This window comes from Anopheles moucheti, chromosome 2, assembly GCF_943734755.1.
Source record: "Anopheles moucheti chromosome 2, idAnoMoucSN_F20_07, whole genome shotgun sequence".
Classification (NCBI taxonomy): domain Eukaryota; kingdom Metazoa; phylum Arthropoda; class Insecta; order Diptera; family Culicidae; genus Anopheles; species Anopheles moucheti.
Genome location: NC_069140.1, coordinates 49,027,665 through 49,053,084, shown reverse-complemented (window position 1 = coordinate 49,053,084; position 25,420 = coordinate 49,027,665). Strand labels below are relative to the sequence as shown.

The following is a 25,420-nucleotide window of genomic DNA, read 5'->3' as shown; positions in this document are numbered from 1 at the left end:
CGGAATAATACCCAACCTCCAAACCAACCTCCAAAATAAAAAAAAAACCAGGGCTAATAAACTTTCTGCCCGCACTGGAAAAGGTTTTCATCTTTTCGTGTCATATCGCCGTCGTAAATTTTCCCCCGTAAACCTGGTACCTCCCTCTACAAGTGTTGTCTTCTTGACAAAAAAAAAAGGATAACATCATTGTGGCACAAGGCGAACGGCGGTGTAGAAGGATAAAGCTGTGCTGCAACAAATGCGGAACAATTTCGGCTCCAAATGCTCTCGCCGTTATGCGGCTGTTCAATGTGTCAAGATGCCTTCCTTCTTGGTGGAATGTTGGTGAAGACCGCGTTACGGCATCGTAAAAGCTTGAAGCAATCGTTCAAAAGCAACAACGACAGGAAGCGCTAAACACAGCAACAACAAACAAAACAAAAAGAAGCATGAACCCAAGTTCAACTGCGCCTTCTTGCACGAGCACGATGTAAAACGAAACACGCAGAAGCAGTGTAGCGTCTGATTCCGGTTCTGAAGTTGATGACGCCCGTGTGGTACCGACAGCGGACAGCGGCAGTAGAAAGGTGTACAAGGATAAGTGAAATTTATTGCAATTTATTTTTCCCTCCTTCCTTTGATGGTAGCTTACTCGCGTGAAGTGCCGGCGTTAGGAAGTGAGCCAGCATCGAGAAACTGCACCGTGCGACATAAGTGTGACGACGATGGGCGAATGGTGAGACGGTGAAGGGTGGCTAAATTGAAAGTGAAAGAAATAAGGTGCAAATGGATTGGCGATCGTCGCCGCGGGCTGTCTCCTTTTGCTTGCGAAGCATTATGGCGTTAATCGCGGAAAGTGGCCCAAACCGACGGTGGAGTTGCTGCCGTCGAAGGGTAGCGAGGCAGACAACCCGCCAGTGTATAGCCACGGCAGGCAACTGTTTGTGGTCGAATTGTAGACGCGGTTTGCTGCTGACGTCGATCCTTTTAGTGACTTGTCTTGCCCGACCGATCGTCTGCAGCAGAGAGCGTGAGCTGCACTTGCCGGACTATGCTGTCCTGTCCCGCGTACGTTCGTTAAATAACCCCTGCATGGAGTCGGGTGGTGCCGGTACCACCGCAAACCAGCGCACACCGCCCGAATCCGGGAGCAGGTTGAAACTGTCCGAGCTTGTGACGCAAAGTGATGTGATATTCAAAGCATTCGCCGGCCATGGAAACGACCTGCGGGATGCGGCTCTCAACTTCTCGAGGATGACGCCAACGGGAGCGTCAGAACACCGTCAGCACCAGCAGCAGCATCACCAGCCGCGCTGGAAACCGCAGCCGGTGGACGCAGATTTTATCGTACGACTCGAGCCCGGCACCGTCTACAAAGGAAATGAACTTTTCAAACAGTTGCAACTGAACAGCTGGAAGCATTATTTCATCCTTTGGAGGTAGGTAACTCGAAATAAAAAAAAAGCGCACACTAGCGCGAATACGAATGTGAGGCAGACTGCTGCGTTACAACCAGACTGGGGAACGGGAGGGATGGCGGAATGGAGCTAAAAGGAGAGTGGAGTCACTTCCGTCCTTCCTGATGGCACATTTTTCTTCTACTCATAACAGGATCAAGTGATTGCCACGATTCAGGAAAACATGGCGTGGAATCAAAGCGAAACGCTGACTTCCATTTGCCGCTGCTGCCAGTCGGAATCGTTTGTGATGAAACTAGTTTGCTTGATTGGCCGCACCGTTGTTGATTGGAGCGAGGAAATTATTCCATGTGCACTGTTATTGCTAATGATGTCAACTGTCACGAACAATAGTTGATCGACATTTTCTTGAGTTATCAACAATACAGTCGTAATATAGCAGAAAATAGAAAAGATTGGCATTGAAACGATTGTAATTGTAACTACCTTCTTATAAAGGTATCGTTGCTTTTTCTTAAACTTTGGGTGCGGCTTAGGATGGGTAAAAAAATAAGCATTTCTATATCTTGCAAAAATAGAGTTCCAAAAAGATACTAACCAAACATATGTACTCATGGTGGAAAAAATAGTGTAGTAATTCGGAGTGATTATTTTTCAATGCATTTTTTCTACAACATTTATCCATTTCCACTGTCAGTTTTTTGTTCCTTTTTTAAACAAATCTTGATTTTCATTCCTGTTAACGTTGACGTACATTGTTTCGGTAATTTTAGGCTATGTAAAAGCCACCTTTATTTTTCTCAGGGCCTTCACTATTTGCTCTTTGCTAAATAGAACGCAACAGTATATTCTCAAATCCATTTGTTGACCATTTGTTTACCAATGCAATGTATTTGTACTTGTTGTTCAACCCAATGCCACTAGTACATTGGTCTTTTATACGGTATGATTGCAAAAATGTTTTTAAATAATATTAATACCAATAAATAGTCAATTCATTTATAAAATGTTACATGTTTTTAAAAGAAAGTAAAAAGATTTTAAACTTGTGTACTGTTCCGCATTGATTTATGCAATCAAATCAATAATTTTATACATATATTAAAAACGTTAAGTTTAAAATAAGTTAAATGGTTCAACACGCTATTTCCCTCCAACTTTTCACGCCATTTAACGCATCCCAAACGATAAAACATGCGACAAATGATGTATAAAGAAATGAGTACAAAAAGAAGGTTAAATGAATGGTGATGCAATTTCATTACCATAAGCATGACGCAGTACCGCGTATGGCCGAAGCGTGGGCTCTACCAGATGACAACAACAAACCCGTTTCGCAATTGTGCCCTTTTACCTCCATTTTGTCGTTTGTGGTTTGCCTTTCACGGACACCCGGGTTTCCGTTTTCTTCGCAGCAATAAATGTAGCATTGCGTTCTTTAGGTGTTGCCTTCTCGTGCGCTTTCGCTATGGAAAGATCTTCTAAAGAAATAATTTTATTGAAAGCAATTTCACGCTTTGCGTTTGCGAAACAACACACACACACACACACACACTCACACAAACACAGCTGGAACTTGGGTGAGGTAAAATAAAGAATCACCTTCCAGTGGATGCATTCACGGTAAGGATTTTTGCAACTACAAAAAAATATCATGACTCCATTTGTTCTCGATGCATTCGCTTGCCAGCCGTACGTACGTTGCTCTTCACCGACCCATCCAGGAGAGGGTTTTGGTGGGGGGTTTATTCTATAGTGAGAAATTTACCATCATGAATTTTCCATTTTCCATTACGCGTCTCAGCACAAGGGAAAGAGATAATCACACTTGCACCATTACAAGTGGTTCGCAACGATTTTATGTGTACACTTTAATTCCTTTGCACATCCACAGTGACACCGCAAAAGCAGTGGTAAAGCATTTTGGGTTGGATTTCATCCTGATGCAAATGGATCATGCAATTTATCATCACAACTGTTGTTGTGACTTTTGTGCAGTCCGGGGTGCAAATACAATCGCACACAGAGATGGACCATCTACCAAAATTGAAATGAGCAGAGGCAGTACAGCTTTGTTCTTTTTCCGCTAATAATAATATATTTGTTTTCAATAACATTAGCCGTTACCTTGTACGAATGCCGGGCAACTTTTAAAGGTAATGAAAACGTTAATTCAAACCAACCGACGGTGAATTAAAAACTGTTGGTTGTTTTTTGCTTCTTTGTTTCAAATGGCCAAATGAAACGTTTCGTTTTAGAGCAACATTATCGATCTACTCAAACGATTGGTTAGATTGGTGTCGACCAGTGATCGGAAAACTTCTCGAAGTAAAGAGCCTAACATACACATGGCATATATTTTAATGAGCCACTAAAAATTCAGACTGAATTATGTATTATATAAGCAATTTACTTCAATTATAATTGCGTATTTATAAAATTTCTGAATTTTATGAAAAATTATTATTTAAGTTTTGTGGAATAATATTTTCAAAATATTAAACCTATTTTCGATCTTTCCGTTATTCAACGAGTGTCTGTAAAAAAATCATATGTACGTATGTACACGATATTTTACAAACAATACTGCCAGAGCATTCTGCATAATAACGAATAGCAGTCTGCGGAGTATAGGAGTTACAGACTATTGCATTATTTGGTATCTTAATTCTATCAATTGCTCAATTGTTAGGAAGTTGTTTGGTTGGTTTAGTTCTTACAGTATGTTACTAAGCTTATAGTGTGCCACAAGACCATGACCTATTGGTCTGCAATGATCTCCAATATTAACCGAGTAGTGTATCTCTGGGACAGCCTGGTGGCATTATGGAAACGGCATGAGTCTGCACACGAGCGGACCAGACCAAAATCCCACCCGGATCAATTCCCGCCTGACTGACTATCCGGCTGCGGGCAAATAAAGTCAAAGAAAACCAGCAAATGGCAGGCCTTAGACCTTTTGAGATTTTTGTGCCGCTAAAGATAAAGTGTATCGTTGGTTTTGTTTTTCAATTTTCATTCCAACACCGACACCGACACCTGAGCATTCAATGCATGCATAAAGTCAATCGAACCAAAACAGCCTATCGCAATTTGCTTAGAAAAATCGCTAGTTCTATCTATTCTCAAAGAAAATTTTTCAACCATTGCCATTCAACCACCAATTGTGACAGTTAGTGGAAAAATTTAAGCAAGCAATGTTGCCCCTGGCAACGGTATGTAGCCCACCAATCTTTTGTACCGCTGCCGGAAGGTACGGCTCAAGTATGCGTGTACACAATCGCTTGGTTTTTGCGTCCAGTGCGATTTTACATCCACGGATTGCAGTGTTTGTGCAGCCTGCCAAAAGGAAAATAAACTTGCCTGTGCTAATATTGGCAAAATAAATTATTTAATCATTTTCGAGAGTGAGCATATCCAGAGAAATGGTTCCGCGTCATATGTGTTAAACTTGCTAGCCACAAAAGGATTTGCAGGCTAAGCCATTCATAATAGCATTGAAATATTCTACTTGTGGCTCGTTGTAAATGATTGCCTTTACCGTAGAATATTTCAGTTTATCTGATGCTTGAAGTATGATTTTTTAAAGCTGTTCTGTACATTATGTTGAACATTCTCATACCTATAGCTTGTAATGACCGGGGTGACCGACCATTATTCACTTCGAGCGACAACACGATGTACAGCGCGTGCACTAGGTGCACTAGAACAATAAATCACCGGCACAATTGATATTCAATTAATTCCCGAAACATTTAACTAGATTTTCGGCTAGATAAATTTCAAACCAAACGTACCGTGGAATCGAATGCTCTGCTGCGTTTCTCTTTCACTTGGTAGCGCTTTCTCTCTCTCTCTCGTTCTATGCAATCCTCTATTCATTTACTACTGTCCACCCACACCTAGATGCGGAAGCGCACAAACATTACCAATGGAAATGGGACGCCACCGATTTGAGTGTCCTTCCTGAGTGTGTTTGCCTTCGCCGTCTGGTGGCCATGCGGTACCATAGTTTAGAGATCTGGCCATACTTGCTCCACACGAGCAAAGCCAGGATAAGTTGGTTCCGGTCCGATGAGTTTCAATTGCGTTTCACCTCCCTCCGAAAAACCAGCCATCCAGACTGGGGCTCCACTGCAACGGCAAATAGTGCCGTACACTTGGTTGCGCAGCGAGTTGGAACCGCGTCTGCAAGTGGTGCTACTGCAAGCGGACCAGAACATGCGGCACCGCTGAAGAATGGGACGATAATTGAATTTTCCAACGGTTAACAACTAACCGGTGCCACGTGTCTAACGTCAAACACGCTGTCACTGTAGGTACATCGAGCGCTCACGTTGTGCGTTTCGTTTGGGGAAAGATTTTCCATTTTTTCTCCGAAAATTAAGTTACCATACGAAATAAAAAACGAGCACTTAAATTGGGCTGCAACATTTTAAAACTGCTGTTAGCACGCAGACATGATTACAATCGGAAGTACATATGTTTTTTAAGATGATTACTTTCTAAGAAGGGGGCAGACGAAAAACTCATTAGCATGAAAGCGTGAAGAACATTATCCAGCACTGGGCGTCCATTTGCGTGTCTCATAGATTTCCTTTATTTGATCGATTTAAGTGTGTCTGGCTGTTCCGTGTAAGAGTATGACGATCGAAACAGAGCCATGCTTATTCAATTTGTTTATAAAAAACCCGAAAGAGTAAAAACACAGACACCGCCACTAATTCCGCAAATTCGAAAGGAAGAACATAAATAAATGAAAGTTGCGAAGTCAACAGTACCGTACAATAACTGGGAAATGTTGATTCAATCTCCAATAACCAGAACGCAACCATTAATCGACCACCAGCTACATCCATTTCACTGTACAACCAATCGAACGACCGCTACGGCAAGTAGATTGATTAGTTTAGAAAACCGAACCATTCTACGGGAAATGAACGTGGACCACAAAAATCAGGATGCAGAGCGAAGCACCACCACCACCACCAACCAGAACGACAGGGAATGAAGCAGATTAAATCGAAACCCATACGCCACGAAGCGAACGGGGCAGCATCGGTTGAACCACATGCAAATGCAAACGTTGCAGTGCGATGTGTTGGTTGCATGGAGCAGAAAACTATTGCTGCAATCAACCCACTCGTGCGGCATATTTGTGGATTCGTTTAGTGGGCAACATGTATCAGCTGTCCATGTACGGGATATCGAATAAAACGATTTTGTGTATCACGGTGTTGTGTAGAATGAAACACCTCCGGTTCGCACATTGAATTCGCAGAATTTTTGGTTGAATAAGTACGGGAAATGAAAAACATGATTGGGCTATTCATGACGTTTTTTGATGATCGTTTTTTAAACCTTGAGATCTCATTCAATTATTACGTCACGAAAAAATTGTCAATTTTCGACCCCCTTCTCCTCTATTGCAACACAATGTAACACCGAACATATTAAACAAAACGACGATTGTATAACTACATTTGTTGGTAAACTAGTTTTGTGAGTTCATTTGTGACATTTCATTAAGTGGTATTAATGAACACTGAATGATATTGAATAATGAACTAAGTTATTATCAATACTGAAGTTCTTTGAAATAGCGGAATCCTAGATACATCAAAAGGCAATGTTTTTATAACTTGTTACATTACTTTGGATATATGCCAGTATATTTCAAAGTTGATATTGCATTTGTTTAAACGGAAGAGACTGGTTACAGCTCTTTAAGCTCAATATTTGTTTTATAAGCCAACAATGCAGACAATGTTATGTGGCAATGGATGCGAACAGGATGCACCATTACACACCTGAATCTAAAACTATCTGATTGGACATCGGAAAGTATCTTTAAACCTTTAAACAAGTACATAGATAACATGGAAGCTGTATAAAAATCTATTAATTCAGTTAGTTTTTTATACATTGACTATAAAACGGAAATCTAAATTTAACGTTATTGTATGTTACGTAACAAAAAATTATTTCCCCCCTCCCTCTTATAGTAACAATTCGTAACACTAATATTAACCCCCTCCTCCCCTCCCTGTATCAGCGTTACGTAATAATTGAATGAACCCTTAGTATAGAGAATTTTGTACGGTTCGTTATAAATCAATATTTTTTCAAAGCGAAGAAAAATTGTAATGAATGCACAATGCAAAGTTAATACTTCACTACATTAACTTAAGCTGGCGTAAAGGATCTAGTACGGAATGAAAATTATCATCCTCTCCTAAACCCAATCCAGCACACGTAAGCCATACGGTACTTGAACTCGGAACAAAGCAACCCATACAAGACCGAGCGATCTCGAGATAATCCTCCCGCAGCGTACTGTACGCGTAAGAATTGGGAGGAAAAAAGTTTATGAGAGTAAGAAAATTGTTCAAATAGTGGCTGCGCTACGAACGAGTTAATCGAACCGTTCCGACCTGCTGTTTACGCTTACTGCTTAATCGAAAACAACCTTTGTCTGGAGTATGAATCTGGCCGATACCATACAGTGCCGTTAATGAAATTTCTTTCGCAAACTCACGCTATTTATCTTACCGCTCTCTCTCTCTCTCTCTCTTCGCCCAATTATCCTTCCGCAGCAATGGCAGCATACAGTACACGCATCGTGATGTGCCCGTTCAAGGTCAGACGACTGGCGAGAGTTTCATGCCGACCGGATCGACGGTGGCCACTACCTACCTAGACGGTTTGGAAGCTGATGCATCCGTATCGAGTCGTTTACAGCGCCGCAGTGTCGAACCAATCTCGACGGCAAAGCCCACCAAACCAGGTTGCCTGAATGGTCGACGCCGAAGAAAGCTGAGCGAAAGTACACAGTCAGCTGTTGCGGAAGGCATCCTCGATGACTCATCTTTCGAACGTTCGCAAAGAAACATAAATGAATTCCAAACAGCTCCACCGATTGGTACGGACAATTCAATCCATCCGGCTGTTCGCAACCTTGACACCGACCGCAACAGTCCAGTGCAGGCTTTCTCGAATGACGACCACAAGCGCAAATCCTTGTCTGCTGATGAACGTGTCAATTTGCAGCAAAGCACCAGTAGCAACAAGAACACACGGCAGACGGAAGACGAAATATCGGATGAGCGGGCCGTGCCTAAATCGATGGGAAAGGATTTCGAACGCGAGGGTCAGATTAGCCGCACGCTGAGCGAGATACTGCCTGTTACACTGATCGTATTTGGGCGTCTGGCCACGGGAGGTAACGATGGTGGTGACGCTGGCACTGATAAGCTACTGCGAGTGGATCCGTACGTGGGACTTTTACGATGGGACGAGCAGCTGGAGGATGCCCTCTGGCAAGCGCTTGGTGAGTAGAAAATTATCCCTTTCACTCCGATTAACAGCCCAACATAAGCCGCCCACACGTGCACCGAAGGCTTTTTGGAAGGGGTTTCGGCTCAAAGAAGGGCCGACGTTACGCGGGAAGTTGCCTATTGTACGGGAATGTAGAAGAGTACCACTCTTAGACCGGTAACGTTGAATATGGTACTTTGGCCGTACGAACCCGTAAGAACAATGTGAAACAGGGTGTAAATGACGCATGAACGTTGATAATCGAAACCCATTCAGAACCCGCTGCTGCACGGTGCGGTACCTTGTGGACTCTTGTTCTTGAGCACATAATGATTTTAAGCTCCAATTGTTAAATAGTTGAGCTAGCCGAGCAGTAGTTTGTGGGGCTAATGTTAAATTGTACGTGAAATTGTTAAGTCGAGTAAATTCTGGCTTCCTTCCCATGTGTTATGGCTCTATCGGAGGGAAAGAAAAATAGTTAGAGTGGGAATGGATTTAAGATTGATTGCTATTACTTCGTGTAGAAATTTACGCTACCACAAACAGGTTTTACTATTAAGTATTAAAATATTTTGCCATGTTCAATAACTATTCTGCCTGTAATGTATCTATTAAAAGAGGCTTCACCAATTTTTCACACGAGTGTCCTGCTACCTAGAGAAGAACCCTGCACTGTATCGTGTTTTGTAGCTATCCTATTACGCATGGTCTAAGTTTGACAGTAATATCACTTAATTTGTAACGGCCACTACCAAAACAATTGCTTTTAAGACTACGTTCGAACTGCATGCGTCACATCGATCCGAAGGAGTTTTATTAACTAAAATCACTTCTCATTCATCCGATCTGGAGTGGTCGATCTGGTTTATTTTATGTCTTATCATAACTTAAGAAAGTCCTGATTGTTTAGTAGTAGTCTTGTTTTACTCACCACAGTATGGAACGCCGCAGCCATCACCGTGAAATACAGCAGACCCTAAAGATGAGAATCGAAGACTATCCCTGCGGTGTGATCCCTGGATTTTGAATTAATCGTCCAAACAAAGTACCTGAACAAGATGGCGCCATTGGTTTGTGAAAGTGTTTGACAAGACCTGTCGTGTCTGACCAATAAGCAATCTCCTGGAACTACTTGTAAACATCAACTAGAAAATGATTAATTGAGCCAATAGTACTTGCAAGTAACTGGCAGTATTTTTTGGAGCAAGAACAATTTGAAAAAAAAAATCGCATATCTCTGTGGTCAACGCGAAATGACATTTGATTTTGAGGTGATTTTGACAGCCAGCGAATCGCCACCCGGTAGGGCTTCACAGAACTCTTTCTGAGAGCTTATGAGTCATTGTAGATGAAAATGATAATTCATTTACTATTGCTGCGCTCAGCTCATGCTACGGTACTAAACTTTAACAATATTTCAACGGAAATGTTCACAATAGCTTTCATTTAGTTGCAGCACTCAAACAACCATTCGATGGTCTCTGTGAGCATCCTGAAGCTCTTAAACTCAGTGCCGATTGTCTGGTGATGTTAAATCAGAAAACTAAACAATCAACGGCCGTGGAGCGAAGCGTACGACTTCACTCGCTTTACATTCGTCACGCGTTTAAAGAGTTTTTTTTTTTTGCTTCTAACTTCAACAATGAAAAGCGCTGCTGCTGTCGAACAGTGAAGAAGATGCAAATAAAACGACGGTAGATTCTTTCCAATTTACTTCGGCTGGCCTCGCTGGAGACGCGAGGCTTCGGGTTTGAAGCACCTTTTGTCATTGCGTTTGTTTGCGTTAAGCTTTGTTGCTTGTTTTTGGGTTTTTCCGTGAAAACCTCTCAAGTACCACCATCCTATTTGTACTCCTTTCTTATCCTTTTCGTGTGTTTACCTTCCCATGCGCGTTACAGGCTGGAGCGAATGGAGTGACTACACCAGCTGCAGTGTGGCGTGCGGCGGCGGTGTACAACAACGGTTTCGACATTGTTTACAGTCGGCACCCTCCGACCGTGCCGGAGCGTCGGCAATACGTACCGAATCCATCGCACCACCGACGGTAGCACCTTCGGTTGCTACCACGCGAAATCGGCGCAATGTTTTAAGCAGTGAAATTGAAAACCCCACTCACGCAGCCACCACCGCACGTACGCAGCCAGTTGCGCTCGGTGCGTTACCAGGCGTCTCCATTACTCGCACGTCGTACGGGAGTGATGATGGCGATGGGAAACGGAAAAGAAAACTCAAATCAAAACAAACGATGGCGTACGAAAAGGAACGAAGAATGAAGTTCCGGGAAGAGGTTAATGAAAAGAGCATAATAATGAACCCCTCAACGAGCGAACCCATTTCATCAGAATCGGTGTCCCAATGGACGCCCACGGTGCAGGGTAGATCCGTTCCGCCGCACGAACGGATGGTTATGGATGCTGCAGCAAAGACGCATCATAATCGACCATCGGATGGGGCTGCTGATGACGAGGACACGTGGCCTGCCTGCGAGGGTCACAATATCGAGCAGCGGAAGTGCAACATGTTCGAGTGCGCGGGTAAGAACTGTGTGCATTGTTTCTTCTCAATCTTTTCTCCCACCAACAAACAGGTGGAAGCTGTTCACCAAGCACCAATGCACCACTAGCATCCATACCCGCAGACATTCGTTTGTTTTCCGCACCACCAGCCTCGGCGCAGGGTGCATAAATTTGATGGCAAGCATAAAACCAACTCGCCTCGTCTCGTTGAGATTTGCTTGTTTTATTTTTTTCGTCTCCTCAGTCTCACCTTCCACTGGTGTTGTTTTGGTCTTTGTTTGCCTTACTCTTTGATTTATCACCTTTCATCGGTGGGCGGGATGTATGGGTAGGAAAATCTCGCCCTTTTTTTCTCTTGCAAGCAAAAAAAAATTATAAACCTCAAGCCAACGACCCATCATGCACACACTCAACTGAAATGTGCCATTTGTTTCTTTCAACAGTTTTTTTTTGCCTCCCTTTTCCCAAACGACCACTCCAAATAAACCGTGGAGTGGGTGTGTCTGTGTGTGTGCGAGCGCGCGTTTGTATGGTGTTTTGGTTGAGTTTTATGACGGACATAAGCTTCATCGGTCGGTGTGCCGGTGCGTGTCGACCCCGGCATGGTGTACGGAAAACATTACGAATCTGCAGATGACGGTTTGGAAAGCCACCATAACTTTATGCGGGATTACGCTTCCGCTACTAAACGGACTATAAATGGGACGGTCCTTCAATGGCGTCGTTTTGGCGCCAGTTGGGTAGGACGAAAAGAAGAATCCTCTAAATGGTTTCACTTGAACCACACCAACACCTTCGGAGAGGTGAAAATTCGTCCAGCGGTTATTTTATTGCAAAAACATAGTTCAACATTTCTTCTCGCTACTTGCTGTAGCAGCTCTTTGAAGTGTTTTAATATTGGTTGCATTGAATTTATTAATGTGTTTTCCATTATCTCAAGGTACAATTAACCTGTTGCCGGCACTGACACCAAACTACCACTGGAGAGCCTGGGACGAAGCGATCGACGATCGAATCAACTATCAGATCAATCAGCTAGATCAAAATTTCACGCTGATGATGAGTTTGCGCTTGAAGGTAAGTGTGGTGTAAGTTTTGATTAAATTACAGCTTAAGTTCCTATTATTCACCAAAATGCTTTGAATTAAAACTTTCGCTCTTCCTTGTTCTTTATCATCTCCCAACATTACTCAATGAGAGTTATGCCATTTCCGTAAAATTCGAACATTTTTAAAGGTTTTTTCTCACAGGATAATATTTCAGGAAGAGCGGTTTCGATTTTCAATTAAATACCATTACCATTACACTTTCATCCACTAAACTGGACTTTGAATCAAGTACAAAGTTGCAGCCAAACGAGTTGCTTCATTCACTAACGCGGGTTCTCAATGAACAAACGCGTTTTTCTGGAAATTTTCGACTTTCATAATTAGTACCCAGAATTTCCGGGAGGCCCATGAATCGATTAACTTCAAAACGACAAGCATTTTTTACACCTTCTTATCAAAGTACTTATCAAACGTACTTTATTCCCACATTTTTTTCTGATTTCTTTTTGTGTTAAAGACAAAATACTGACAGTTTTCGCAATTTTAATATAAAGCTAAAATTTTGAAAATCCGGTTGCTTCTTTTTGTGTGTACGCCAAGTGGACACCGCAAGCTCGGTGTTAATTTGTGCTGGATTTTTTACGCCCTCTTGAGTCAAATGTTAATACTAAAAGGATATTTTTCGGGTTTCTCACAGGGCAGCTTTTCTTAACAGTTACCATTGTTCAGACGAACACTGGATTGATTTTTAGAATTAATTAATTCAATCATTTTTGAGCTTCTTTACGAAAACTAAAGTAAAAGAAAGTTGTGTTAATAATTAATAGCACAAGAAAACTTACTTCGTTGAAGATCGTGTTGCCTACATAGCAGTCAGCTGAACATCGGATGTTTTCCGATTTGGTTACCGAGTAGTTACAGAAATCCTTCAAAATCGAACTTTCTGTGAGTAACACAAGTTGTTATAACCTCAAAGTTCTTCAAGCAAGTTCCTCAAAGTCAGAGTGCATGTGTAGATATCGATTTTCCATAACATGTTAACAATAACACACTGCGGGTAGGAACTTTCAGCAACTCTTTCGACATAACTTGCCAGCAGTTTGAAAATTATTCAGTGGCAAGTGCAAGGCGAACAATCGAATCAGAGATCAGACCAGTGCATAACCCGCATACAGTTATCTAAACACCGATTTTTATCCAGCAATGCAAAGCGAAAACCGTTTTACATTCATCGTTGCTTGTTTTTTGTTTTTCATCTGCAACTCATAAAACATAAACCCTCTACAGAAGATGAACGTAAAGGCGTAAATCGATAAAGCGTACATGGAAAAGCAATTCCAATAAGCGGGGCTGATGCGGGTATCAAATCACAGAAGTGGAAAGTTTTCACTTTGACCAACACGATAAAACCACCATTAAATTGATCGCTAACTGGTGCAGTTGACGTCGGTGGGCAGGGAAGTGGTACGAGACGGTGTACCGCACGGTGTACACACTGTTTTTGGCACTGGCACATTTTACCGGCCAATGGTAAACTTTTGATGTTCAGTAGAAGGGATGCCCAGCTTTGCGAGCGAGGCAGACTTTGCTGGCCGCCAGTGTAGGACGATATGCTCCGATATCAATAAACATAATGATAGACACAAATGTTATTCCCCTGTGAACCGATGAGAACGTTCGAGGGGAGTAAACATTATCCGAACTCTAATGAGTTCTTATTAGACATGAACCTTTTTATGATTTATTACGATTAAAATTGGTGTGTATGGGTTTGCTTTCTGTTTTGTTAACGATCGACACGCGAATGGAATCATTTATTTGCGTTGTATTTACAATAGTTTCTCTCTTTTGAGCTTCAACTCTTGTAAACCCTGCTTTTTGAACATCAGTTTGTAGCATAAAAACAGTATTCGGTAATGCATTGGGTGACCTATTGTGTTCGAGAACTGCAACTAGGTAGCCGACTCCATTTTCCAACCGCCATCATTCCTGATTGTCCCGTAAAAACTTTCCATTCAATAGTTTATTTGTCTTCATTTATCTTGCACGACCGACGCAACGAAACTTTGCACACCGGACGGCAACGATTGAACCCGTATATTGGTACTGCAACCCCCCAGCACACCAACACTCGGCCGGCCGCCGGATACAGTGGTCACCTCGGGTACCGCGCGGACGCTGACATCGGGTCGGATCCTTCGTCTACGGCTCACCCAACCAGTGGGCACATTTTTTCCGTACGTTCCAAGCTAACGACCGGGTCAAGTTTGTCGATAAATTTCGAAACTGATGGACACGGCGGAATACGGGTGTTGCAGGAAAAGTACGGCCTGTCGGAGATGCTACCGGTGCGGTCGGGCAAACTCACCCTGCGCGACGGTGATTGGCATTCGCTGGCACTCAGGTAAGACAGATCAGCTGGATCAGACCACAAAAGCAAGAAAAAAATCCCCCATCGGCATGTGTCCGTTTGGGGCAGTTACTTCGACGGGCGATTATGGATGATTTACTAATTGGTAATTTACGATGCTTCGCAACAGTGGCCGAAACGGTGGCTTCGTCACGGTCTACATCGACTGCCAATGGATTAATTCGTTCGTCCTGACGAAGGGCTCGATCGAGCTGCCCCAGTATCCAATCGTGGAGGTTGGTCAAAATGTGAGTAGAAAAATCACGCCACTCTGTTCCTAAAAATTTAGATAAATCAAGCTTATTCTCCCTTTCGCGTTCTAATTTCAGGTTGAACTACGTCAGCTCATGGTGGTACCGGGTGAGAAATCGGCCCGGTTACAGTGCAACTCGCAACCGGTTCCGATACACGACGTAGAAAACCGACGAGTGACGAATTATTTTGAGCATCTCAATTAGCATCTGCTGGACTAGCGATCGGTTAAAAAGGAAGTCTGATAAGTCGGAACAGAAGGATTTGGCAGCAGATACAAGGCACAGTCAATGTGCGACAACACACCAAACGTCCAAATATTCGATAAAATAGTGCTTTTTGCTGTATAAAATAAACAATACGAAAGCCTCATCGGACCCTATCCTTCTATGGTGGTCAGAGAGTTGTCTACACTTGCGGGTCAAGCGAAGTGTGGTACTATTATTTTAGTTTGATTGCATGGATTGATTTATTTCCTTTGTCCAAAGTTCAAAAAACGAGTTCACAGCTGAAAGCTTACAAACGCGGCCTCTTTTGCCAGCAACGATTTAAAACAAAAACAGAAAGGAAAGCTAAATGCAGCAGTATCAACCACAAAACGGGAACGGAATACAATAAATAAAAGTTAATCAAGATTGATTGTACAGAAGTGCTGGAAAAAGGGAACATTGTGTTTTTGTTATAGGACACTTTCAACTATTCGAACCGATAACGGAAATTGGAAGCGTTGAAACGCTTCCTGAGAGTAGCAGCTACAAGAGAGTAGCAGAAGACATTTATGTGTCAATACTAAGGCTATGGTTACTTTATGTCCTTGATTCTTCATTACGATAATTAAGCGACTAATAGGAAAAAATATTAATTCTGTATTCATTCCGATACAATCATTTAAATTCTTGGATGCAAAATTTTACTCCTCAAATCTTATAGCCCATTTCTTAACGGCCAATGTTAACAACAAATTCAATACTCACTTCTCCTAAATATTAGTGGTTTATTTTCACCAGCAAACATGCACGACACGTCATCAATTTTCTACACCAACCGATATCACGAATCACAAGGAAAGGGAAATGGTCACACATAGTCCACTATCCGATTCATTTCTTCTCGGGGAATACTGCCTCGTAAGCGGATTTTGCCAATCCCGATACGCTGTCTTTAAGTTCGCCCAAATTGGACGGGATGGTTGGCAATTCCAGTTGCTTGTCGCCTGGCTTTACGCCGTACACGAAGTTGTACCCGATCGTGGCATATTTTTTCGCCTCAACCAGTCCATGCTGTGCGTACATGTCCGCTTCCTGTGGGTAACAGATGGACGCTACACCACCAGCACCGATCGAAGTATAGATGACACGCTTGAAGAAGCCTCCGCGCAGACCAAAGATTAGACCAGCCAAACCACCGATCGCGATCGCTCCTACACGTGGCATGGTGTTGTCTTCCTGATGCAGATAATCGTGAACAACTGCAAAGCGCAAATTTATAAGCAGTTCTATTACTAATCATTTTAATTAGGCAAAAGTATTTGGGTGTACTTACACTTTGTTTGTTTCTTGCCTTCTTCGTACAGGTCAACAATTTGTTTCTTCTGATCCTCCACCAGCTTGGAAGCTTCCTGCACCTGTATACGGATGGTCCGGAATCCTTCTTCGAGCACGGACGCTGGTCCGGTGGGTTCGATTTTACGATGCTGACATTCGCAATCAATTTTCTGATTTAGTGGCCGGTAAAGTGGAAGTTCGGAAGGTCTGCAAACCATTTTATTTGGTTCTTCCTTGGGTTTCGGTTTGTCTGCACCGGTGCTGACGTTCACGGCCACCGCGCCAAGTAGCACGGGCGTTACCTTTGTGCTGACCGAGCGTAACATCGCCAACCAAGCGTTCTAAAAGTGATACTTTTGTTAATAACACAGCACATATGAGTAAAATACAAGAATTACCTTAAATACTTATGTAATTTTTCGTTGTTTCTCGTTTTTCGTCAATCCAGATTGTTGATGCAATGCATATGACAGTTTGACAGGTTGGAAACCAACAACAACAACAAAAAACATTCCCAAATAACAAACTCAATTACATTCTCTTTAGCGCCATCTACGGTTCGGTATCGGTACTAAATGAATGTCAATAATCAAGACTATTTTTAATTTTAAAAGCATGTAATTGAGACTTGCAACATTCATAGCATCCAAAAATTAAGTTAAGTCATAAAAACCAAAAAGTACAGATTGATATGTAAAGACTATCTATGTAATTTATGTGATGAGAGTGTTTGTAATCCAACATCGGTATTGAAATAATCAACTATCATCGCTGCAATACTCTCGCTTCTTGGCGTACCAACCTACACTAGGTCATGCCTGCCATTTATGCCTTACTAGAATTATTTTGCCAGGTAACCGGGTAGTCAGTCCTTGTTACGTTGGATTGGTCCGGATGGGATTTTGGTCCGGTACGTTCGTGTCAAGACCGGCGCCGCTATCGGGCCGGGTCGCCCCTGCAATAATAATTTACGATTTATATTGCTTTTTTCCTATTCAGAAAATATTATTCGTCGCAAACTAATATTAAAAAAAATAATTATGTAACCAATGAACGAAAAACAGAGTCGTACATCAGTATAAATTTCACCATTTGTGATATACGTGCTAACACTTTGCGTATGGCACACTGCTCAGGAAGAAAGGTAGAATGTTTATACAACTTCCTTCTGTATTTATATCAGACTTTTTCTTTCAAGTTTTGTATTGTCTACGATACATGCATGCACCATTTCATGCATCTAATTTAAGTATATTTGTTTATTTACTCATCCATGCATTGGTTACTGTTAACGAATTACTACAAACTTCCTTCAAAAATAACGTATTTCTTTTACCGTTTGTCAAACGTTTATCTTATCTGCCACGCTTATTTCAACTGCGCATGAACATAGAGAAAACACGATCGATTTTTTCGGTGACTCCACCGAGCTCCCCATTGCAAAACGTTCGCATTAATAGTGTGGGTAGCCTGCCGATGGCACATTCAAAAAAGCTTGCAAATGGTGTGATTTTCCACAAGGAAAAGATTAGTTCGGACGGGAAAAGAACAAGAAAGTGTAGCTGCTGAAAAAGTAATATCCATGAAATACTACCTTGAAACAGTGGAAACAATAGAACTGATTGATTTCTGTTACAGGGCTCGCGTAAAACAACCCCATTAATATGTCGACCAGAGACAATTGTTTGACGCCACGGCTTTGAAGGTCATCCACGGATGCTTTATTACAGGGAAGTAGCTAAGCTGTTGAACATCCGATCAGGATACACCGTGCCCGCATTCTCGCTTTTGTGTACCATTTTTGCCCAATCTAACAAATTGATTTTATTTCAGCAATCGAATAGTTCTTCTTGCGCGAGAGAGAGTGTGTGTGTGTGAACGTATGAATGAAATTGTGTGCTTAAAAACGAATACATATACGTGGGGCGGGACTGAAAAGCATTCAAGCGAATGTAAAGGGGAAACATCACTAATATTCTTGTTCTACTACACCTAATCCTTGCACAACCATCTTATAGCAAAGTTCCTTCGCCTGCTGGCTACCGCTGCAGAAGCGCATCCATATGGACGAGACTGGCTGGACCATCCTGCGTATTCTGTCGCAGCGCAATAACGACGAAATAGCGAAAGAATTCGTCAAGCTAAAGTCGGAAGCACGGCAGGAGATTGCGGCTCAGGGCTAAACAAAAAGGCAAAAGTTAAACAAATATGTCAGTGTTGCGTGGACCGAAAACATAATAATTCGTTATTTACTATTCGTGAATATAAGGCAAAAGAAAAAAAAAGAAACAAAAACAAAAATTACAAAAAAAACTACAAAACACACACACACACACGAACTATTCAACTTACATCAACCTAGAACCTATCAAAGCAAAATATAAAAAGTGTAAGAAGTAATGCGTAAGCAGCAATGGAAGTAGTAAGACAAACAAACAATAGATGGATAACCGACTGCAATTCATATGGAATGCATCGATCAGGTGACGTGAAGCGGGTTAGGAGACATAGAGAGAACGCTAAGCGAAAGAGGTTAAGTCAGCAGTAAAACTATACACGTAACTAATCTTTATCTCTCGACTATACTTCTATTCCTACGATCGTACCATCACTGTGTGTATGTGTGTGTGTGTGTGTGTATATCCCAATCGCAAATTGTATTGTCGTCATAGTTATACAAAGAAACCAAACAAAAAAAAAACAAACAAGTAACTCGTCGTCTATAGGAGTGTCTCTTGGTGGCAGGACGTTGGCATCCGGACTGACGGAGGTTCCGTCCGTTCCGTTTTGGTTAGTAAATCCTGCCCAGTTTGGCCCAAACTTCCCGTCTACTACTACTATCAACACGTGCAACCATAAAACAATCGATGTTCGGGAGCTGCTCAATACGCTCCTCCATATCCACTTCCTTACTCTGAATATATCTGATGTTATTCCTCTTCTACGTTCCGATGTTATCAGTTCCTTTTTGAAAATAGGGAATATCTCGCGTTCCGTTCGGTAATCGACGTAGAGCTATAGATCAGAGATCGGTCAGATCGGTAGTGTTGTAAGCGAAAAGCCAAATAACAAAATCGAAAGACGAACAAAAAAACAATCAAAAACTGTTTAAGCAAATCACCCGTAAAGTATTATGTTTTCCATTTGATGTTAACGAAGAAACAAAGACAAAACAAAGGAAACAAATCATCGATGTTGAAAAGAATTTAAATCCGCTGAACATACCCGAAGAGCGCGAGAAAGAGATGGAGTTGAAGGAAGAAAAGCAACTAAAACCATTGGAATAGATTTGTTGTTTTCGATTCATGCGCACAGAAATAAACCCACTAGGAACAACAGAGAACCGATCGAACAGGCTGGCAAGTTTGTATTGTCAAACAAACAGTGCGAACTATCCAACCGGTACAGTGCACAGGTAGGAAGCGGCTCAGAAGGTATCGAAACAACATATATAGTACATACATACACTCGTACACCGTTATCATAATCGGCAGTAGCATCCATGTACACGTATATAAATATCATACAAATATCATACATACGCATACCAAACCTACCTACCTATTCCTGCCTACCTGCATACCCTATCTACCTTCCAGCAACACACCCGACCTACCTACCTACCTACAGAGCACATACAACATATTGCATATAGGACAAATACAAAACAAAACAAAACAAAAAAACCAACATACCAGACACAGATTGTGTCCGAATGCAAAAAAAAAAGTATAAGAAGTAATCATAGCTGTAACAGAGGAAAAGTAATATATCACATTAGCATACACATACACCCGTCGTTAGCCATGCGAAGTGAAGTCGCGATCATGATCATAGAAGTAGTGGTGTTGGTGGAGGAGACGCATTGCATCATTATAAGCTAGGATATGTAAAAATGTTATGCACTTAGCAGAAAAAAAACAAAACAAAAAACAAACCAACAGTTGATAGAAGCTAATACAATTTGATTGTTTAAACATATTTTCTAACAATTCCTTGCTTATAGTAAGATACCAATTCCAAATAAAAACTTTTGCAAAAACAATGCACCATGAAGGTTTTTCTTGTAACTATTTTTTTAACTCTTACTAATGTTTATAATCCACTTTATATCACCACGTGGAGAATTGATTGATGATGTTGGACGGCAGCTAGGCAATAGGAAGAAATTATGGGTGGTTGAGGTGTAATATCCGATTTTCATCTTTCCATCATATTTGGTAGAGGCACCAATCCGACACGACAGGACATGGTACAAGCTATCACTAGCTAGATACATGATAAAATAAGTCTAGTCTAGCGAGAAATGGCAGTCATGGATGGTCTAGCAGGTCGTTACGCCAAGAAGTATATTTCGTACGATCATCATATATCGTAGGCTAGAGATCCTCCAGACATTAACTCTATATCAACGACGTACCAATGTCTCTGAAAGGTTGCAATGGATCATACATGCATCGTGTCCACAACGACCAGTATCTATACCTGAGCTATTCGTCGCATGGTAGTTGAGAGCATACTTGACACAAAGGTGGAACAAAAATCCCCAACTGTAGGCTATGGTGACTGGTTTGGGCCAATATAACCTCTCTCTAGCTGGCAGCAAAACAGTGATCCGCCTTAGTTTTGATTAGTTTACAATAAAACGATACTCTCATAGTAAATCGAAGATCTTCCGTTTGCACAGTGCACTCCTGCGAGGATAACTTTGAGCACAAGTGTCTGAGGAACACTAAGTTCCACAGTTCAATCGGCGTGGAGTATACTGTTGCCTTTATCTTTACGCTTGGCTATGCTAGAGAAACTTACGTTATTAGCAAACTCAAGCAGATCTTATGACGAACCAACTAATCTACAACATTCACATCCTTGGAAACAACGATACTGTGCATGATGTAAAAGTCGTTAAATTTGAAATATGTCCTGTGTTTTTTATTTTTGGTTTTGAGCTCCCAGTTTTGATTCCCCTCTTTGCAAATCAGAATTTAAATTTTTTTTGTCATTAAATACACAGTATTGTTTGCATACTCCAGCATTTTAAAACCAAGTTGCAGATACTTCCCCTATCTCTATCTCCATCAATTACACCTTATATTGCAGATCTTACAATCTTTGATTTGTATCTACTTCCTATTAGGTGCCCAACGCCACATATTTGGTGGTGGCTCCAGTTTCACAGGTCAGAACCGGTACAAAATCTCGTCCGAACCAAGGCGCAAGACTGACTATCCAGCTACGGATAATTAATGTCAAAGAAAGTCATCAATGGCAGTCCTAGACCTCTTGAAGCTGTTGAACCACCAATGAAGAAGAAGAATGTGAGATGTTGTTTTTAAAAATACGAAAACAAAATTAAGTGAAATTCTAGGATGTACCATTTATTAGGTTTAAAATTATTTATCAAACGATTTATTCCTTTAAGTACATTTGTTCTAAAGCAATATAAAACGCAAAATTGCTTTCATCACATCACAGCTGCAAACCTTTTATTACTGCCAATCTACTTGAAACTTATTTTTCGTATTTTTCAAATCCTGAAATTACCAACGGAGTGATGAAAGCGAAATACAATAAACGCGCTTTACGTGCAAAAAAAAAAGAAAATGTCCGACAGCAATTTATGACAGTTCGGCAGTACTGCTGGAATGTTTTCTTATGGATCAACGCAATGATTAATTTCCTGCACATGCCATCATGGAATTAATAAACAAAAAAAAAAAACAACAACAACACACACTAACGAATAAAAAAAAGCAGCAGTAAACCATCCCTTGTGCATGATGAGATAAAAAATTCCAATCACCTATATCAAAGCCATTCCAGTTGCGGGCGTAACCATTGCGCCTGGTGGTCGCATTTGCTTCCCAGCAGCATCCTGCCACATTCATCCGGTTGGTTTCGTGCCTACTCACACACACGCACATACATATATACACAAGCCCGTACTAACAACCAGGTCACACACAAAGAACCAGCTCCCATGCCCGCTGGAGGTTGGATTTCCATTAGAAAATTGAATTAAAAATCTGAAGTACAAAATGGATCAGTTCGCCCGTCCGCCCAGTGTCTTCCTTACGATGAAACTGTTTATACCATAAACTTTAAAGGCAGGCATCTGACCAGGGATCGGTATTCGTAATCATGATTTTTATTCTTGCGGGGTACGGTCAACACGTGGGCAGCGTGGAACGCGCCAACAGCGATGGCAGCAAACAAAACCAGACACTCACCAAATGGACTAGCAAATCGAATCGACCCCATAACCGAACGTCTCCCCGTTCCCGTTCAGCATCTTTCCGGAAGTGGTAGCTCCGTATGAGCTACATGCGAACCAGCGGCGTCTGGAAATGAAATAAAGCCGAAATGCCAGCACGTATCACAGCAGCAATTAGGATGTGACGCGAGTGTTCTCCTACTTGTGTCCATTATTGCGCGCATCTTTCTACTATGGTCAGTTTTTGCTTTCTTCCCAGCACTTGGACAGAACTGTTTCGCTTTTCTTGTTCTTCTACATCCGGTCAACGTCCCGCCCAGGGCCGGAACGCATCCCGGCATCCCGCTTTCTTTCTCGAGGTACCCAGCACTGCATTAAGACCAGGACACAAACCGAACATGTGCACGAGGAGAGTGCGTGTGTGGTCGGTTTTATGTTCACTCGATCGAGAGGAAAATGCAGTGGGAAAACTGTCGCCCGTTCTGTAGGTCAGCTATCATCGTGCAGTTGTGTAAAGCATGGGTTTCCATTTCGATCTGCTCGGCTCGTTATTTGGCGTTCAACTGAAAGAAATGACATCACTGATGTGATGTGCGACAGGACACAAAGAAAAAAAACGCACGTGACAGCCAGCAAACAGACATTGCAATGGAGCATTTTACTTCCAGCAATGGCTTGCGTTTTGTTGGCAATGAGAAGGAAGTACACGCTGGAAGACATTTTCCTTGTGCTCGGGATGAAATATGGTCGTACCATGATGGTGAAGATAGCTATCTGTTCTCGTTTGTCACAAGTGTTTTGCTCCGGCAGCAAAACGTTAGATACCTTGTGCCGGGTATGTGTGCGTTTCGATGCGAACGGGGTGAGGCCAATGACTCATAGGTTCGAAAGGAAGCTTTATGAGTAGCTGAAGGCGATAGAATGCTGCGGGACCCGGATGTTACTGACCTCTGCGAATTGTACATACGATATGCTATACGCTGTATGAAGATCTCCAAGGACTAACTAGAAATATCATTCTAGTTTGTAAAAACTTAAAATCATCTAGAGTCACTCCATTCAATAGAATGCGAATGCCTGCGGTTAGATGCAAATATTCTTAAAATGAATACGCACAATGCAGAGAAGGATACACAAATTCCCGGCTAGGCCACAACCACGCGAAACAACCAAATCATCCAAATTACTCAGGCTTTTAGTATAATGTAAACTACATTTACGCGTCTCGTGAAAGGCCTTTCGCACACTGCAACAGCCTTGCGACAAACGAAATGTCGGCGGGATAATAAATTATGCACCACATTCCACAAACCATGTCCAGAGTCTTGTTGTTTTCCATTCCCGTCGGATTTCCTGTTTAACTTTGCGATGGTAACAGTGCATTTCATGATTTGTTGTAAAAAATTAGAGAGAGCAACACATACAGCAGCGACCGACACAGATCCGTTGCATGGGACAAGAAAGGGGGAGGGAGGGGGTCGCCTTCTGGTTTTAGTTGATTAGACTGAGTTCCTATACTGGGCCTCGGTAAACGGTACCGATTCGTTTTGTACACGTTCCGCTGGCGCAAAGTGTAGGGACCATACCGGGATGAAAATGCAAAGTAGGTCAATAAACATAATTGAAACTTTTTTTTTCCTAGTTGAGATGCTGTACTCAGTGAACACAATTCAGAGTAAATAAAAAAACTGTAATACATGCTGAAGTTACATGTTTGTGAAGCAGTTGTAATTATTTGGAGAATGAAAATTAATTAGAGAAAGCAGTTGTAAAATTCGTGAGAAATTATGACACTGAAGAGTTGAATGTAAGAAATGATTGTTTTAGTAACTAGGTGATTAGGGTGCCTAGCAAATAGCAGAAGGTTGTTGTGAAAGTTTTCCATATTTTAATATGAATTTACGAACTATGACAACACTGCAAAAAGCAGTCAAATGATTTCATGATACCTAACCAAATTGTTCCGATCCCTTTGGCGGCACTTTCGTTCCTTTGCGTCCGTTTGTCCGAATGGGATGTTGGTCCTGTTCGTTCTTGTGAAGACCAGCGCCGCTACCATCATGCTACCGGGTCGCCCCAATGTTCTAGCATTTAATACATAAATAAAAATAAGTTTCTTTAGCATATCATTTCGTTTATTTCGTTAATCGTTATGGTGTTGGAGTATTGATTGAAATAGATGTAATGTAAAATATTATGAATTCAAAATGACAAGTTTTTTGTGTCAATCTGTACGTATGAACCAAGAGAAATGTGTGTTCTTTTGTACAGCTCAAACCTCGGGTGCACATTTCACTCCATTGGAGTCCTTGCTTTTACAGAAACGGTATCTGAATGTCTGATGTCTGATGAATGTGTCTGATGGAAAAGCTCGGTTTTAGGAATGCGTTAGGATGCATAGGTGCAAAACTCGTTGCGCATGGTGCCTTTGGTCAGGAAGGTCTTAAAACGGTGCTCTCCTGTAGTTGGTTTAAAAGCCAGCCAAGCCCTATAATATCCCAATAAGGACCCGATAACAGTCCGGTAAGAGCCCGATAGAAATCCAATGAGAGCCCGATAATAGAAAAAAAATATTTTTGGGCTCTTATCGGACTGTTATCGGACTATTATCGGACTATTATTGGTCTACTATCGGTTTCTTATCATACTGTAATCAGACGTGTTTCGGATTGTTATGGGACCACTATCGTTCTCTGCTTGGACTAATATCGGGATCTT

At 41.8% G+C, this 25,420-nt stretch overlaps 2 protein-coding genes and 1 long non-coding RNA gene across 3 annotated transcripts; 2 read left to right on the top strand and 1 right to left on the bottom strand.

Annotated features, from left to right (window-relative positions):
* The first annotated feature begins 768 nt into the window (after positions 1–768).
* LOC128297428 (uncharacterized) lies at positions 769–15,579 on the top strand. Its single transcript, XM_053033062.1, has 7 exons — positions 769–1,421; positions 7,997–8,730; positions 10,616–11,251; positions 12,174–12,310; positions 14,403–14,686; positions 14,823–14,940; positions 15,022–15,579. Exons 1-7 carry the CDS (start codon positions 769–771, stop codon positions 15,148–15,150), a joined length of 2,691 nt encoding a protein of 896 aa, XP_052889022.1. The 3' UTR covers positions 15,151–15,579.
* A 249-nt stretch (positions 15,580–15,828) lies between these two features.
* Positions 15,829–16,955, bottom strand: LOC128297534 (MICOS complex subunit MIC27). The gene is made up of 3 exons (XM_053033202.1): positions 16,887–16,955; positions 16,487–16,829; positions 15,829–16,412 (listed from the first exon to the last, which is right to left on the bottom strand). The coding sequence occupies exons 2-3, from the start codon at positions 16,812–16,814 to the stop codon at positions 16,045–16,047; spliced, it is 696 nt and encodes a 231-aa protein (XP_052889162.1). The 5' UTR covers positions 16,815–16,829; positions 16,887–16,955; the 3' UTR covers positions 15,829–16,044.
* A 979-nt stretch (positions 16,956–17,934) lies between these two features.
* Positions 17,935–20,488, top strand: LOC128297907 (uncharacterized). The gene is made up of 2 exons (XR_008287252.1): positions 17,935–18,061; positions 18,127–20,488. It is a non-coding gene; the product is annotated as an uncharacterized LOC128297907 (long non-coding RNA).
* The last annotated feature ends 4,932 nt before the right edge of the window (positions 20,489–25,420 follow it).

Excerpts from the sequence above, each read along its gene's own strand:
- LOC128297534 (XM_053033202.1), bottom strand. The coding sequence starts at position 16,814 with ATGTTACGCTCGGTCAGCACAAAGGTAACGCCCGTGCTACTTGGCGCG. Across the intron at positions 16,413-16,486 it reads AGGCAAGAAACAAACAAAGT|TTGTTCACGATTATCTGCAT; the intron begins GTAAGTACACCC and ends TGCGCTTTGCAG.
- LOC128297428 (XM_053033062.1), top strand. The coding sequence starts at position 769 with ATGGATTGGCGATCGTCGCCGCGGGCTGTCTCCTTTTGCTTGCGAAGC. Across the intron at positions 1,422-7,996 it reads CATTATTTCATCCTTTGGAG|CAATGGCAGCATACAGTACA; the intron begins GTAGGTAACTCG and ends ATCCTTCCGCAG. Across the intron at positions 12,311-14,402 it reads TGATGAGTTTGCGCTTGAAG|CACACCAACACTCGGCCGGC; the intron begins GTAAGTGTGGTG and ends GCAACCCCCCAG.